The sequence below is a fragment of the Lepisosteus oculatus genome, chromosome 7 (assembly GCF_040954835.1).
Source record: "Lepisosteus oculatus isolate fLepOcu1 chromosome 7, fLepOcu1.hap2, whole genome shotgun sequence".
Classification (NCBI taxonomy): domain Eukaryota; kingdom Metazoa; phylum Chordata; class Actinopteri; order Semionotiformes; family Lepisosteidae; genus Lepisosteus; species Lepisosteus oculatus.
Window position 1 is genome coordinate 16056596 of NC_090702.1, and position 19190 is coordinate 16075785.

The following is a 19190-nucleotide window of genomic DNA, read 5'->3' on the forward strand; positions in this document are numbered from 1 at the left end:
TGTGTACAGATCCCTGAGACAATCCAAGCCAAGGATGGGTTCAGGCACATTATTTACTGATATTTCACTTTATTTCCAATGATTGTTTTGCTGTTTTATAATAATAATAATAATAATAATAATAATAATAATAATAATAATAATAATAATAATAATTATTATTATTATTATTATTATTATTATTATTATTAAAACATAATATCTTTGTTTTTATTAACTTTCATTTAATTATATTCCTTTCCTTTTCTATTCCATTTTGTGAGGTGCTGTCTGTGTTCTTATATTTTTATAAAACTACAGTTTGTGCCACTACTGTACTTCCTATACTCTGCATTGCTCACTCTTGGGATAAAGCTGTTCTGTTCGTCAGTCAGAATGTATTTAAGTTTTCTATCTACTAATTGCTGATTCCATCCATCTTCTAAACCACTTAGACTCCATTACAGGGTCATAAAAGAGGCAGAGCCTAAGGCAGCAAGCAATTGGCTCAAGGTAGGATGCACCATGAATGGGATGCCAGTCCATCATGAGCACAAGCAGATACAAACACACACACACAGTCACATTAGGGGCCAATTTTACAGAAGCCAATTAACCTACTTGCATGTCACTGGACTGTGGAAGAAAACAGGAGCACTTGGAGGAAACCCACACAAACACGGTAAGAAGATACAAACTCCACACAGAGAACACTCCAGAAATTGAGTCCAGGGCCCTGGGAATGCCACTGTGCACCTCATGTGCTGATTCCATATCTGTCTTATTCCATAAGTTCTCTTAAGCTCTGTCATTCCTTTATAACCTGGTTTTCTGAGAATGTAAACCTTTGTTTTGGACTCTACGCTTACCGTTTCAAAATATACTTCAAAGCATACAATATTATTGTTCTGCTAACACAGTCGGTTAATGGCTCTAATGATTTTGTTTGTGCAACTTCTGAGCTTGTTGCCTTTGAGCTAGAAGACAAAATCACATCCAGAGACAAATCACACATTTGCTCTGGAGGAAATGTAATGCAAATTACAGCCCATACAAAGTTTTCATTAGAGAATAGTTGGTGACAAAGCTCACTGTTGCCTGGCAATTGACTTAAATCCACACAATCTTGGCATTTTTGTTTAATCTCTTCCCGTGCATGACCAGTTCACCTGTGACACATCAATTGATCACAACACTGTGGACAAAATTATACTATATTCATGGCTGAAGTGAACAGGTTATGCTACTCAGAGTACTTCATAGATAATTATTTTCAGTAGCACATACAGAATAGTTATAACTAACTTATTCATAATTCTGTGATTTCTTCTGAATTTTCATCTATTTTTAATTAAGAATGAGTACAGTGCTAGCAGTATTTATCCATGAATACTTCATGCTAGGATGAGGCCTTAGTTTGATTATTATAATGGAGAATTATTGCCTTTGATTATGAATATACTAGCAAATGCCAATAGTTTATACAAAACGAAGTATATAAGACTGAAATAAATATTGTGCCTTGAGAGGAGTTGTTTAACTTTGTGTAGAGAATCTTATTTAAAGCCAATGAGAGATTGTTTTATTTTTTTTTACTCAATGTCAATACATTTGCATGAAAAGCAGCTGTTACTTGTAGTCTTTCAGTGCAATCCATACCAAAACTATAAAAATAATAATATTAATAATGAAGCTAATTTGTACATCATGGTGAAGATGTGATTAGTATAAAGAACTTTAGTTGTTTAAGAAAATTTGATTAAGTTTATTTTCCCTCAAATAAAAAATCATTACAGACTGTAAATATGTAAAGAGTGAAGTGAACACTGTCTTTTTTACAAAACAATAAAAGCAAAAAAAAAAGTGTATTTCCTGCTTGAGAGTATGAGTAAGGTGCTCTTCTGTTTTATTTTGGTTTGTTGTGCCAATAAACAGCTGGACTAAAGTATTATATTCATAGCACTAAAATAGGTGGACACAGTATTATTTTATAGTTCTTTCAATTTGTAATCAAAATAGGGTTGTGCAGTGTTACCAGAAAACTGCAAATGTTGTACCCATTCATAGTAATGGGAACAAAATAAAACTAGGCCATTATCCATGAGTAAATCTTACCACTGCGTTAACTCCAAAGTTAAGGAGACATTAATAGAATTTTTTAATTGTATAATAATCTCAATGAGAGTAGTCAATATGGGATTAGAAAAGGCAAATCACAGTTTCTAGAAGTGAGGTTTATTACTTAACTTTTAGACTTTGTTAGCAAGCAACAGCAGTGACAGGCAGGCAGTGATCCAGAAAGCATTCTATGAAGTTCCATTTTAAAAAAAAGAACATTAGGCTAAAATTAATAGACATACAGTATGAATTTAAGGTAATGTATATACACCGGAGAAATGGTTAATGGATGAAAAAAACATACTACAGACCTGGACACTAAAAACAGTGGGAGGACACCTGGCAAATGAAATTTATTGTAGACAAGTGCATACAGGTAGTAAAAAAGTTTGCCACAAATATCAGGTGGGTGACTCTCAACAAGAGAAAGCAACCTACACTGCTTGATAAAACTATGGAGGTTATACTTACACATTTACTTTTACAATATAGAAACAACTAAATGCTGAAGCACGATACTGAATAGTGTAAAAGTGGAAACAAAGTGAGTAATGTGAAGGATGTACAAAATACCATTTAGATCTCAGAATGCTTTGCAAAATGTTTAAAGAAGCAACTAGAGTAATAGGGTCTAAAAGGAATGTCATAGACAGCTAGGATAAAGGAAATGCTTTGCTGAGCAGAATATATTACAAAGGAACTTGATGCATTTTTAAATCCTAAAAGTTAATGAGAAAGGTAATGTACTTTTACTGGTTTATATTATGAAGTGAAACAAGAACACAATAAATCAACTACAAGATAATGAGGAAATAGTATTATGTTCAAGAACAGGAGCTACTTTTTTGGAATATATTAGCAAATGCCTAGAGGGTGTGGTCAAACCATTTGTTGAAGTTAATTCTCTGGTGAGTTTTAAGTATAAACTGGATTATACTGTCTATGATCCTAAGCTAAGACCAGCCAAACAGCCATGAATGGTTTGTAATGTTGTTAGGTTTAACATATGCTTGGAAAACCATACAAGAGCATTGGATATGCAAGCTATTGTCTTCAATACAGACATATTCTGTACTTACGTTATTTATGTATATATTAATATAAATATTTATTAAGTGTATTGTAGCAGTTTTAATATATAATTGCGTTTGATAATAACACATATATTACAATATTTTGTTTAAATGATGCAAAACTATTATGATAAAGTCTGAATAAATATGTTAAAATTTCTACAAATAAATACACTTGCAAGCAATGTACACATTTTCTGAATTTGTTTTCTGTTATTTTTTATCCTTTGTCTGAAAAGGAAACTAAATTTACCGAATGTAGATATTGTGGGTGCTTATTGTGGGTCACCTTATTATGTTCTGAAGGGATTTGTCACAGGAGACTGATCTTGATTGATCCTGTGCTGATGTAGAAATGCATAGGTGTACAATACAAGCCCCACCACTTAAGTGCTAGACTAATCCCTGCATTTACTGGATTAATTTCTTTCCACTTTGGGGATATCTGGAAATGTACTTTACATCTGACTACTTATAACTAGACTGGGGTCAGGATGTGCTTGAATTGGAGGTTAAGGCAGACCTCTTATGAGCAGCTGTAAGCAGAGAAGACATTGCTTGTGGGAGGTGAGGGCAGACTTCAGATATCAGAGTAGGGATCTTTTCTGCTATATCTACAACTTACACATCTGTTTCCCCTGGCAAAGTTAAATTTAGATTCTCTTTGTGCTCTTATTAACTGATACTTTGATGTGTGTTTCAGAACTCCGCATAACCTGGTATTGCTGTTAAAAGGATGTTTAACTCTGAAATGTGGAAACATCTTAGTGTTTTCACTAAATTTTCTTCCAAGGGAAATTAAAAATAGAGTTGGTTGCTGCATATGGTTAGTCTATTCCATATGGTGTATAATATCCATTAAAGCATTCCCATTTGGTCAGCTATTAAGATTGCTATCAAATAGTCTAAATGATCATCTCTATGGTTCTATGCTGATGTTACTCAATCTGTTTCCATACTAGACCTGACAACTGAGTACTAGTCCCTACACTTTATGCAAAAATTGCATCTCTGCATAAAAACCTGGATGAGACAAATTTAAACTGTGATAACACTGAAGTCATGTTTCTCATTCACTCCCATCACCTTTGTAAAGCCAGTGCAGTAACCCTATCTGTGGACAGCACTGTACTTGAATTTGAAACTAAATTAAAATAAACTTGTGGGTGATATTTGATCCAGGCTTGATGTTGGACCAACATATGCAAAATATTGTAAAAATGTCATTCTTCCATCTCAGACATATCATCAGACTTCATTCTATGTTGTCTCTGACTGTAGCTGAAAAACTGGTCAAGACATTGTCTTCTCTAGAATTCATTACTGCAACGCCCTTCTCGCTTGGGGTATCTACAGTAAATCCACACTGAACAAACACTGGCCAAAATCTTATTATCTTCCTACTCTCCACCTTGCAATTTTCATTCCTCTGGTCTCCTGTTTGTTGATCTCTTAATTGTAATGTAAGCTTAGATTTTTAAAATGTAATTTTAAAATATGATCATATCCAAAATTAATAAATGAACATCCACATCTTACCATTTAGTTTAATCCTTTTCCTTACTTTACACTTTTTACACTTAATGTCAAAATATTCAGAGAGCACATGCTGTATAGAGGACTGTGCATAGTAAGTATATAGTATACTGTACATACACTGAGAGTACAAAATATTAGGGATGCCTGTTCTTTTTTTAAACAGACTGACCAGGTGAATCCAGATGAAAGCTATGATACCTAATTGATTTCACCTATTTAATCTACTTCAATCAGTGTAGATGAAGGGGTGGAGACAGATTGAAGAAGAAAGTTTGAGACAATTGAGACATGGTTTGTGTATGTGAGGGAGAATGAGCAACAAATAGGATTTAAGTGACTTTGGAGGGGAAATGATAGTAGGTGTCAGGCATGCTAGTCTGAGTGTGTAAAGAACGGTAATGCAGCCGAGTTTTTCAAGTTTAACAATGTCTTGTGTGTATCTGGAATGGTCTACCACCCAAAAGACATCCAGCCAATGGCAGGCAGTGGTCGAAAATGGCTCGTTGATTTAAAAGGCTGACATGAATTGTCAGATCAAGAGACGGTCTAAATTTGTCAAATGACAGTCCAGTAGAACATTTGTACTGAAAGACCCACAAAAATGCAACTTGTCGCATTTTGACATGAATTGGGCAGCCAACGACCTTAAAGAGTTCCACTTTCTTCAGCTAAAAAACAATGAACTGTGGTTGAACTGGGATAAAGGACAACAAGCTTGGATACTGGAGGATTATTAAAACATTGCGTGGTCTGTCGAATCCCAGTTCCTGCTGTTTCAAGCTGATGTGAGGACTAGTGTATGGAGAAAACCACATGAGTCCATACATTCATCATGCAGTGTGTCAACATTGCAGGCTGGTGGTGGTGGTGAGATGGTGTGGGGTGTATTTTCATGGCACACATTGGGCCCCTTGCTAAAAGTGGAGCAACTTTTGTGTTGCGTCCGACAAAGGAGACACGAACCGGGTATGTATGAAGCAGGTGTTACCTTTATAACGTATGCATACGGGAGTCAAAGCCAATGAAGCACTGACTCAACTTTTTGATACAAAAGGATGCTTTTTATACAAAACCACGAACAGAAAACCCACCCAGAACAGTTTCAGTACAATTCCATGCCATATATGGTGTAAAGCCAAGGCTGTTAGGCTTGGTACATGATAAACTGTCTGAATATTCTTGGGTTCCTTTAATTATTGTTAAAGCAGACATTATGTACTTCTAGATTTTGTTAATCATGGCTTAAGCAGATATCAGGCACTCTCAGTTCTGGTCAGGCTGCCCGAAGCTGCTCTGCCCTTCACGTTCCAGGCACATAGCCAGCTGATACTTAAGTTGCAGTTAGTAATTTTCCATTATTCTAACAGGATAGTTAGTAAAATGATGTTAGTACATTATTTACACAGTAAAAGCAAAAAAGGATGAAATAAGAGGTGTGTTTTTATAGCACTCATTGGGCCCCTTGCTAAAAGTGGAGCAACATTTGCATGTCACAGGATATCTCAACATCATTGCCAATCAGGTGCATCCCTTTATGGCAGCAGTGTATCCATCTGTAAATTGATTTTTTCAGCAGGATAATGCCCGCTGCCACTAGGCTAAGATTGTTCAGGAGTGGTTCCATGAGCATGACTATCAATTCAGCTTAATGAAGTGGCCTTGAGTCACCTGATCTCAAGCCAATTGAATTCACATCTGTGGGATGAGTTGGAACGACCTATTCGTATTAGATGTCCACTATCAACCAATTCAACACAACTGTGGGAAGCACTGGTATCAGCATGGGCCAGAACTTATGTGGAACGTTTTAAGGTTGTTAATTAGTATTCACACTAACAATCAGCAAAGTGAAAAAATCTTTTGTGGCATTTTTACTAACTTTCTATTTATGAAACATGTAAATTCTAATTAACATTTGTCATAAAGAGGAGCGTCTACATAAGAAAGGGTTTCAAATGAGAAGAAGCCATCTACTGTAGCTCTAGTAGGTAATTGGTCCAAGGATTTAATCCATCTTGAATAAGCCAGCCTGTTGCCTTTGATAACGAGGCCGGTAGATTGTTCCCAGCATTGTAACAAATAGGTAATTCAAATAGGTAAATGTGCTGCAATATAGGTTAAACGTTTCAATCTTAAAGCCAAAAATAGTAGGAACATTTTGTAAATCCAACAAGTTCTTGACAAACGCTTCAACAACATTGCTGGGTAGCTTGTTGCAGAATCCTGTAAAAAGCACAGACCAGCAACATATTGTATGTGGCCAACACTGAATGTAATACAAATCGTACATCGGTGATGCAAGCTTTGCATCAGGTTGCACATGCTGTTTTGTGTGTCATCTGGCTCTTTTGGAGCCTGGACAGAAAGTTGCCTTTTCACTGGTCGCTGGTCTTTACAGTTCATATGTCTTCCCTGATCATTCCACAAATGTTCAGTTTGTATGGCATTCATAGCAATACTCTTATACTCTCATTGTGCAAGAAAGTCATTGTTACACAAGCAGCAGGAGCATGGGCCCGTTAGAATGTTGTCATGACAAGGTGAGCCCACAGAAAAGGGCAAGTGAAGTCTCACATCTTGATTAATGCAGTGCTGTGCCGTCAGATTTACTTCAATCACTTCAAATTTATTTGTGTAGCAAATTGACCCTTACCCCCAGACCATCGCATTTGGATGTTTCCATTGATTGGTCTACTGTACACAGCAGTTTTGTATTGTTTTGCATGTCTGTGCCACACTTGCTGACTCCCAAACAGGTGGCCAATAGGAAACCTACTGTATATTCATCACTAAATTTGCAGAAGAGCGTACGTGGCTTGGCCACTCGTGTGACTTATACTAGTCTGAGACATACAGTATAACAAAAAGGTATTATTTTCTGGATAACATGTATATATTGGTTACTTTTTTTAAATTTCTTAATTTTCACTACATTTCAATATTCAAATGATTAAATCATCTCAACACCTGTGCCCAATCAATTCTCTAACAACGAAGTGATTACGTGTTTGTGCAACAAAATCACAAGATTGTCATGTCACGACTGATCAATTATTCAAAATGACATACTGTATTTAATTTGTTAAAAAATACTACATCAGCCCCTATATTAGTTACAAATTAAAGATGATTTTTTAAATACTTAACTTTATGCAAAGTGGCTATCAAAAGTATTCACTCTCTTGGGCTTTTTCACTTTTCATTGTCTCACAATATAGAATTATAAGGCATTTCATTGGAATTTTATGCCATTGATTGTCATAAAACACTATACTGCACTGTATAATGTCAAAGTGAAAGCAAAATTCTACAGATCCTCCTAAATTAATCACAAATATAAAACAGAAAATAACTGATTGAATATGTTTTCTCTCCCTTGGCTAAGACACACATAAACAGATTATGGTGCAACCAATTATCTTTAGAAGTCAAAATATTAGTTTAACGGAGTAAACCTTTGTGTTAACAAGGTGTTTCATAAGTTAAGGTTAAGTACACTTATTTTTAGGAGGTCCCATACAGCAGGGAGGTCTATCTGCATGGAGATTGTACGTTCTCCCAGTGTTCATGAGTGTTTCTTGTGGGCGTTCCAGTTTTCTCCCACAGTTGTAGGTTAATTGTCTTCTGGGAAAAATTGGCCCCAGTGTGAGAGTGCATGTCTGTGTTTGTACAGTATCTGTCTATTCTGCAATGGACTGGTGTCCCATCCAGGGTGTTTCACTTCTTGTAGTGATAGGCTCCGGCTCCTCCATGACCCTGAATTGGATAAAAAGTTTAGAAAATGGATGGATGGATTATAGATATTTATTATTCTACTCTTCAAAAGCAATTTCACCAAATTATATCAAAACAATGTATTTCAAATAAAACCCAAACTAAGGCTTAAATATGAACATATGAATTTAGAACATTCCCATGTGTTAAAAGAGGGTTGTAATGCTAATTAAGTCCTGTTTTCACTTTATTTTCTTACTCATACTATACTGTAGGTACATTAAGGAACCTAAGCACAACTCAAGTACTGTTCTATCTTTTTTGACTTACATGTATATTACAGATATAGTTGGTATTCTAACCATAACAGCGAAAAAATAATATTGTAATTGTGTTTCAAAATATTAAATGATTATTAATGAAAGCTTGCAGATTTTATCATTTTAAAATTAGATGCTTTACAGCCTAATATATTTGTAATTTACTGTTTGTGTCCACATGGTTGTATACAAAATTATAAAATATATAATATGATGTGAAAAGCACATACCGAATCTATAATAGCTACCTAGCAGAAAGAAGGTTTTTGTTAAATAGGTAATTGAAGAATTGAAGAAGTTCACAATGTGATTAAGGTAATCACAAGTACTGTATGTCTGATGTATGTCTGATATAATCAAATATTATTATATGCTATGGTTTTGGATACAACAGAAACCCGGTGGAAATATATTAATTTTGGTTTCTTTATTTAGTTTACTGCTTGTGGAAGTGGAAAATGTCTGGATTACAGTTGCTCACTTTTTAAACCTTAAAAAGTGCATGTGTATTCATAAGCACTGCAGGGGTACTAGTCTTTTTTCAACACAAGGTAGCATTTGTGCTGCAGATGTACAGTAGTATAGAAAACCATAATTTCCATCTTAAGTATCTCTGCTGCTGCTGGTTATGTATTAGTCACACAACATTCTTAGTAAGTTTCATTTACATACAGTACACTATTAATGAAAAAGTATAGTGAATAACCATATGTAGCACTTGAAGCGGAAAGTGGTCTAACATTCAAGCAAATTGTAAAACAATACAACAAATAGAGTTATTTATTTAAGTGTGATTAAGAAGTTGCATGGAACTATTAAATATCTACTTCTGGACCTGAACATTTGTTCCAAGATGTATTATGCATGCAGATAGTAGTAACATACTGTTCATTGAGTTCAAATAGTCCTGTTTCTTTGTAAAAGTCATTCACATGTTTAAAAGCATTGCTTTACCTGCAATAACAATATTACATCATTGCTCTTCACATTTATTATGCAAATCCATATTTTGCATCCATAGTCATATTTTGTAGTATTCATATTACACAAACAATAAAATGCTTAATGGTTATATATATATATTTATACATTATAGAATTGTGCTACTTTTACATGTATATACCATGTATTAGTTTTCTTCAAATAGATATTTATAATTACATTGAATTCCAATATTGTACAGAAGGTTTCAAGTTTTAAAAATTATCAGGATGTTTGTGACTAAAGTCCTGCTTCAGCTGATTTTGTTCAAAATGTCCTGGAACAAATTTTTTGAAAGACAGAGAAAGCAGATGTTAAACTCCATTTAGTGATTAATGTCAAAGTGAAATGATCCTCGGCAACTGTTTGTAGAGCCTTTAAAGCTGACTCTAAGCAGTTTTGTAGGAAATTGGCTGAAGTATTTATTACTTTTTTATTACTTTCAATTAATTTATCACTGTAGACAAATGTTACCAAGTAAAATAAATGATTGGTTACTGATCAATGCCTATTCCTTACTGTAGATATCTTCTTGACTAATAGTTCATGGCAGATTAGAGACGTGTTTGTAGTTATGTAACTGTAAACAGTCCTCAAAAACTTTTTGGTCACAATAATGAAGTGAAGATAGTATTCTAAATTGTGACTGTGACTACCTTTAAATGGGAAGAAATTAAAGTACTGTCTATAAATACAGTATTTATAACCGTAAACTTTCTTATTATCTAAAACAATAAAACACTTGTATGTACAAAGTCTTTACACTGATAGTGTTGAATAAATTTTCCCCCACTTAATGCAAGCCAAAAGTATGAAATTGGGTAAAGAACAGAAAATCAAATTCAGAACAGAACATTTTAATCAGAGGGAAAGTAAAAAAAAAGACAATGAAGGACTGAATGTCTTATGATGCATTGAAAGACAACAAGGGATGCCACAATGCATGTTAAGACATGTTAGTTTTCAGGAACTTAGTCGGAAATCCACTTCCTTAGTTTCTTTAACAAAAAAAAATATTTTACTTATATTGTTTATTCAAACAAATGTTAATATCCATTTGAATAAGTGCCATGAAGCATTTTATAAATGGCTACCTCATATTAAGAGTGCATGCTTTTAGTTCCTGTTTTACAATGCTAAAGGTACATGAAGAATAATTACAATTGTTTACATTTAATTTTTCAACTAGTCACATCACATTACTGCATTAATACAGTATGTTATTTTATCTCACTAAATATTTTCTCTTTGGGAATACCTTTAGACTTCTGCCAAGGTGTACACTTAAGTCTATACAGAAGATTAATAATTTAATTTCCCTATTTCTTTCATCCCAAAGCATCTCCTAGTTATTAAAGGCACTTTACATATAGAAGGAACCCACTTCATCCACCACTGTAGAGCCATTGGAGAGCCATTATCTGTCAGCAACCCCACTACACAACGGCTCAAGAAGAGACAAGTGAGAAATTGTTTCACCAGTTGAATTAAAAGGGGACTTTCGGTAGGCCACACTGTTCAAGTCTAGATTGGAATTTTAGGCAAGACACCAAAGTTACTCCTGTGGGAAGGGGCATAGGATCTTCAATGACCAACTAAGTATGAGCTCAGTTTAACATCACTGCACTGGGGTACTGGTTTGGAAATTCTGATCCAGAGGGAAGAGTTCCGGTCCACCAAGTTAACATGCATCTAAGATCTGAAACTTAAAATAATTAAAACGATTGCTGTTCATTAGTCCAATTCAACAGATTTTGTGCTGATGCTGCATAGTACTGCTGAATCGATTACTGCTGATATTTCACCAGTACAAGCAGAACTTGATGTATTGATGAACAGTGGAGCACTGATATTTTGCATAAGATTAATATGCAATAAAGTATGTGTCGTCGTAGCTAAATTTGATCATTGCTGTCCATAAGGTTCTTATCTAAAATACTAGTTAAGTCTTTGGTACACTTCTGTTGCCTGGATATTTTTAGGTATCATTTTCCATTAAAAAACAACTTTCTAGGCTGGCTACAGAAATCTGTGTTAAATTAATAACTAAAACACTTTCTACACCATGACAAAATTAAATTATTGAAAAGGGGATTAGATTTTTAAAATGATGTGATTTTTTAAACAATTGTAAGAAAGGTGTTCATCAGCTATAATGAAATTATTTTGAAACAGCTGGCACAGCACAGCAATATGATCAGGAAACAACATAGCTCTTTAACTGTGTATGAAGCTGCGCACCTCAGGAGCACTGAGGCACAAAGGGAAGTTAAAATGTGGTGATATCCTGTGATTTCACCACAGAAACTAATGAAATGACTAGGAGGATGATCCTTGCACTCTATTTCAATAATTTTCTATTGTTTTAGCCATGCCCTGGGGGAAACAAGAGAATATCTCACTTTAAATCCCTTGACCTTGTTTTATGAATGCCTCAAAGAGAAGTGCCTTTTTTTTAATCCTGTCCTATGTGCTGAATGTTTGATACTCTGGCTAAAGGTTATGTTGAGAATGCAAAACTCATACTATTTGTAACCTGAGCAAAACCTGAACTCATGTCCTTAGAGATTAATATCTTCAAAGGAAAGTAAAAAACCTTTAAAAGGTAGTAGATGACAGATTGAATGTAGCAATATTATAATGATCTACTGTAGACTTGTATTCCACTTTAACCATTTACCTCTGCCTAAAAGAGATTGTTAACCTGTTTTTGGGTCAAATGAAATTTGAAGCAACTGTTTTTAACCTTAAATGTCTAATTTACATAGAACACATTCTAGGTGGTGTAGAATTTCATTGGTATTTTAGACATAGCTAACAAAGAAGTCTTGCAAAGGATTTAGCTTGATAGTGTTTAAGAAAAAAGAGCTGGCAAAAGGTCACCTAGCTTTCTGTCCTTTGGGGAGCTCTTTTGCTGGGTGATAAATGGGAGAAGAAGGTTCCAGTGATCAAAGGGACCAGTTTCTGCTCCCCCCCCCAAAAAAAAAAAAAGGCTTGACTAAACCTTCAGGTTTTCCTGTCATTATTAAAAGAGCTTTCTCCAGAGAGTGACCTGCTGGAAACTTGGACCATGACTATTTGCATCTAACTATACTTTCAATTAATTCTTTATTCAGCAGACAAAGCTTATACAGTAGTGTATTTTCTATTTTTAATGTACTGTGTTGAAAGCTCTGGAAGCTCTTGTCAATGTATTTTAATTTGGTGCCGACAGCAATGTTACAATTTATCAAACATCCTAACTCAAATTTTCTCATTTCTAATCAAAACAAATTTGAAAAATGTATGTGTATGTACAGTATAAGAAGATAACAACTCTGACCTTAATATAACATATGCCATGACACTTCAGCTATTATCTCATTTCACATTTATACATAATGTTGATCATAAAAAAGAAAATCCAGAATCTTTTTTCACAGTTAGTATTCATGAATAAACTTCAATTATTAATTATTAATTATTATTAAATTATTAACATTTGTGTAATCTTAGCTTTATATTTGACACCAGGAAGGTTTTGTCTACATACAGTGGTCCCTGTTATTTAGCACAACAGTGCTGGTAAAACAGATTTCAAAAGGTAAATGAAATTGTATAAACTAATCCAAATACTTTGACACCTGCATGTTCACAAATACAGCTTAAACATAATACTTAGAGAAGTGATATACATTTATATCATTGCTAAATATATGTATTTTCATGAATACAATAAACAATAGAACAGGATTTCATTTCTTCTAGTTTAAAGAACTAGAATAGAAATTAAACAGATGTGAGAATATTGTATTTAATTAACATTGAGGCAAAGTGCTTGAAATATTACTTTTAAAAATACTGAAATTGTACAACAGATTTCTTCTCTTAATTAAAAGTTTTACATTATAGTACAGAGCTTTATTTTTTTTTAAAAAAAGCTCTTATATTGTACATAGTATTGAATCATTTTCTTTTTCTTGCTATTGTAATTGGTGTTATCGCTGTCAATGCTATTAATGAAATAATTACTATTTAGAAAATAAATGTGTTGGAGTGAACCATTGACCACAATGTTGCTACTTATTTTGCCCCAGACAATCACACTTCTACTAACATGATTATTATTTACATTTTTGCCTAACTTCTGTTTTCAAGGCCTGCTTTTCTGTTTTCCTTGTTGAACTTAAAAGGTTGTGTTGGTTAACCCTGTTCATTTCCTTGTAGGATTTTACATTTCTGAATACCTATGACATTTATTATGAAACTTTAAACATATACTATACCAGAAACCAACTACTGACCAAAGGTAGAATAAATCCTTGATGTTTCATGGCCAAGTTTCTGTTTCCTGTGGTTAAAAGAGGGGATTGACATTAGCCAATGTCATAGCATTACATTCTGAGGTCAGCAATTAACCACCTTTGTGTAGCAATCAAAGGCAGGGCCAACTAAACACATTGCCAAAGAGTTAATTTATATCATATCATAGAATAGGATAGCATCCTTAAGGTAATTAACATAAAGTACATTTCTGATTTAACTAAATCCAGATGGTCTTTTCTTTTCAAAACAATCTAAAAAAAGCCATCGCACAGATGCAAATGTTTATTATATCTAAATATCTTACAATAGCTCTCTTGAGAAGGGGAGGAGTGTATTCCAAGAAAGATAAAAAGAAACACAAAATTACCAGACATAAATATACTGTATGATGCATGAGACAGCAAGATACAAGGACATTACATGTAGGCACAAGCTCTGTACATTAGGATAATGCTGACTGAGTGACTACATCAAAATTTGATTTTATTGTTTCCTGACGTCTAGCATAGCAATGTGTGTTCTGATAATGAGATACAGTAGGAGTTTAGGGAACTAGGGAAGGTAGTGTGAAAAATGTATTACACTCTTTTAATTCCTTCAGGAAGGTATAAAACCATGATAAAAAACAAACGAACAGCATCAAACTTGAAAGAGAAGTAAATTGCTGCTGCTGTTTGTCACTTGCGAGAAACTGCAGGGAGTGTGTTAAGTAGCCTCCCCTCAGCTCTGCTCCACGTGTTTTTTTATGTGTGCTGTAACGCTACCAGAGGAAAGAGGTGGGTCAGACTTGCCTGTGTTCCTATTGTCAGACTGCCTAGGGAGGGAGCTGAGAAAAACCTGTCGAGGGGATCTTCTGTCATCTCCCCGCTCGCAGCAGAACACAGTCCTACTCTTTCTCTCACAGCTGCTCTTACTCACTCACTCTCTTTCTGATTGTGCAGTGGCTCTCAGTCAACTGGAGCTGAGGACAGGATTAACTGCTGCCAGTGACTATTAAAAAAATTGCTTAAAGAAAAAGGCATTACTACCACAGCTCTCGTGAATTTTTTTTCCAAAGCCTCATTATCCACCACATACAGCTCTCTGTGGTGAATTTTCCATGTTGTCTGAAGTTCTTCTGCTTTGACTTCCACATCAGGAGCAATGTGAGCACAGCTATTGTAAATCGTCTGCCTCTCAGTGAAACTGACCTAAATCACCTGTTAACCCTCAGCTTTTAGGATCCGGTTTTCTACTGAGTGGAGTCTTTCCTGAAGGACACTGAACAACTACACTGGGACCATGGACTACCTCATTGGGATTGTACTGCTACTCTCTGGGGTATTGCTGCCAGCAAATGTGTATTCTCAACGGGGGAAAAGCAATGTACCCAGGCTGAAGTTGTCTTATAAAGGTAAGATACCATTTTTTATTTCTACTTCATGATTCTTAATATAAGGATTTATGCTGGTTTTAGTTTTAAAAAATCTACTCCCCTTGTAATTTAGAATCTTTAAGGCTATGCATTTTTACATTTCCACATGTGCTCAGAAAGTTAAAATGATTAGCTTTTACACTGTTTCCTTTTAAGTTCTGATATATCATTATTGAATTATGTCTCAGAGCAATGATGTGCTAATATCCAAGTCTTGACAACAACAGATGTAAAAAGTACATAGGCGTATATCACTTAAACAGCTTTCAGTTACATATTGAATTCAAATCATTCACATCCTATGCATCCAAATGTGAGTTTTAACTATATAAAATGTGATTTCATCCCTTTCTGGACAGGCAGCTTTTTCAAAACTGAGTATGTAATGTCTGTATTACACCTTCATGTCTAGGCCTAAATAAGGCTCTTTGTAAAGTTACAGTCAAAACAAACTTTTCATCTTTAATTAAAATAACCACTAAAGTTTTGAGGGATTTAAATTCTTTAATGTCCATTGAAAAGGTGCTTTGATTATCTGCCCAGGACAGGACTGAAAGTTTTTTCCTTCAGAGCAAAAGGGAAAAAGTGAATTGAAAATCCTTATGGAAACAGGAGCTTTAGACATCATGCACATAGAGATCTTTTTATTTTAGGTGAATCACTGAAATACAGTGTGGTAGTACTACATTTTAAAATGATTCCTTTTCATTTAACTTCTGTACTGTATAATCTGTAAAGATAGTAAGAGTCATTTCATGAAAGAGTGTACCTTTTCCTAGAGTTAATTTTATATCAAGCTGATTATTGTTTACATTTTGCAGAAGTTTAATCATTTTGATTAAAACATAGTTTTAGCATTTAAACACTTTAACAGTGAAATGTTTTATGTATGGCTGTTTTTAATCAACAAAAATTTCAATTGCCACATGAATATACTGTAAATGTACCTACAAGAAACTGACGAAACAGAAATAGTAAATTAAGGTGTGCTTTTTATGTTATTTAAGCAAGCTTGTTGCCTGCTTCACTATAATATTGAAGTGAAAAAAGACGTTTAAATGCTAAGGCAATTCGAATTCTAATTATGGAATTTAAACATTCAGCCTATGATGGAAACCTGGTATATGTTTGAAAATAAAGAAAGCCTTTGAATAAAATAATATCTAAAAAGATACAAGTTGTGCTTTGAGAAGGTACGGCGCTATGCAAATCATATCCATATGTTTGTGACCACAGATGTCAAATAAGACAAACTTCAAACACAGGCAAAACCAGAAGTATTTAAAAAAATATTCACAGTCTAGGTCAATGAATTGCATCACCAAACTACTGTTTCAGAGCCAGATCCTTATGTCAGCCACATTTAGGAGAGTTCCTGCATTTATTATTTTATTTTAGCATGTTACATTATTGAAATGTAGAACTTACTGAATCTTTCCAAGAATAAAGATCATGACTTTAAATAAAATGACATTTATGTATGTGGCTGTTGTAATCAAGTTTTAAACACATTCTATCTTATTTAGCTTTTGTTTACTTGTTTTCAGTGCATATGAAATATTGTAACTGTATTTTACTTCCCTTGCCTTTCCATTGTCATTTATAGTCTTTACTAAAATGGTTAAAATGGTAATTGTTTTCTGCTAATAAGTAATGGTTCACAGTGAAAAAAACAATGTAACAAAAACCATCTGTGCAACAAATTATAATGTAAAATACAGATCCAGACAAACAGTCCTACAATAGTCCCATTGACAGCAGAAAAAGGAGAGTCACAATAACATAATCAGAAAATTTTATCTTACTCTTATGCAAGGTTCAATGCAAGCATATCATGAATACATAGCACCCTTAAAAATTACATGGATATTAAATGCAACAATGTAAGTTATTTTTTGTGACAATAAAAATGATACAATCAATCACATAAAGGTATAAATCTGGGGCTACTATGATGAGTGATGAATTATGTAAAGTATGAAGGCACCATATAAGTGATTTCTCATTGAGAAGAATAATGAACTCTAAAATATTATCCTTAAGAAAAACAATGAGAATGCATGTTATTAAAAATCCAATGAAATAAAAACAAAAGCATTTGTATTTGAAAAGTAACCTTAATTTAAAAGTCAAGAATAAAACATTGCTTTTATTGTAGTGTGGTTCTAGTTTAGAATTATGCTGTACGAAGATTGACAAGCTATTAGAAATTCCTCTTATACAGTATATAGGTAACATTGTTTCAATTCAAATTCCTTTACAAGTACTGATTCCTTTCTACAAGTACATGACAGGATAGATATATAATCATATATACAGTAACAGCACCAAGCTGCCCACAGAAGTAAATTACAGAAACATTTTCAAAATAGTTTATATCCCACAGGTGTTGGTGTTTAATTATATTTTCAGTGTGTATTGAAGAGGTTTTTACCATACTATATAGGGTGTAGTTGGGATATATTCAATGATGAGAGTTTCCAAAAGTAAACCCAGTGGGAGAAACTGGTTGTTAAGAAAAGTGCCATTCTGTTTATGTGTATCTAGCATAGTAATTACTTCGAATAAACTGGGAAAAGAATGCTTTCCAGACAACTGTGCAGAACAACACAAAGTGAGCAATGTTTCTCCCCCCCAACCCTTTAATTATGCTGACATGTCTTCTTTATTTTTAAGTGTACAAGGAGTTTTTTTAACAATAGGTATGCCTTGAAGGCTCTTGTCACTGTGATATACCTGAAGACCAAGCTCTTACTCAGCTGCCCCTCTTATTTTGCTGAAATTTGTGGGATAAGTGTTTCTTAAACACAATATAACTCATTGCGTTACTTTTGTGTATTTGGCAGTGTACTGTATCTTTCCAGTTTGTTTTTTTGGTTTCTAGCAGTATGTTTCTCAAAACATTGATTCCTTGGACAGCTGTGCATTGTCCTAAACTAATAACTACTTACACTAAACAGGAACTCAAAATTAAGCATCAATTTAAAACAACCATTTTAAAAAATCAATTCCATCTTTAATTAAGAAATTATTTAAACAAGTGACTGCATTGTCCTCGCATTTGTTTCTGAAGAAACAATTTAAGAATTCCTATTATCTGAAAGCAGAACGATGCTTTCAGATTCACTCAGTATAGATAATACTGACCCCTGTAGGTCAAAAATTAGCACCAAATTCTAACAGCATTTCTAGGAGTAAAGATAATTTACTCCTATATTAAATTACATATAAACTGTAATAAAATGGCCTAGATGTACAGTTTATGAATTAATAGGTTTGTAAGGATTTTAAGATTAAATTATCATGCTGTATTTAATTATTATACTTGATAAGAGTGAAAATATGTAAAACGTAGTTATATTAAAAAGTAATTACTGGTTACAAAACGTTCAGACATTAAATAACAGAAAATTGTTTATGTTAGAGCATGAACAGTAGAGGTAATTCCGATCAGAATAATCAAAAACAATTTACAGCCTTTGGAAAAAAAAGGTTTTACATTCATATGAATATTTTTCTGCACTAAAATATACGTTTTGTAAAGCTTTTAAGGGTGAATTAAAGGAGTCAAAATCATATTTTTATTTTTTTTATCTGAGATGATTTTAGCACAAAAGCAATTGAGTATTATACCACAGAGACTTCAGTCAATATATCTTCCAAAAGATGAAGAAGTTCAAATGGTAATCACTGTGGCTGAAGTGGGCTGGAAAGCACTAGTGTCATAAATTAAATTTGTGAAGCGTT

General features: G+C 33.8%; 1 protein-coding gene across 2 annotated transcripts in view; it reads left to right on the forward strand.

Moving 5' to 3' along the window:
- sema3ab (sema domain, immunoglobulin domain (Ig), short basic domain, secreted, (semaphorin) 3Ab) overlaps nt 1-19190 on the forward strand; it is a 217624-nt gene that overhangs the window by 125339 nt on the left and 73095 nt on the right. For both annotated transcript variants that reach the window (XM_015352900.2, XM_006633561.3), the window contains one exon: nt 15243-15422. In XM_015352900.2, the coding sequence (XP_015208386.1) occupies nt 15311-15422 (112 nt within the window). In that variant the 5' untranslated portion in view covers nt 15243-15310. The remainder of the gene's footprint in view (nt 1-15242; nt 15423-19190) is intronic.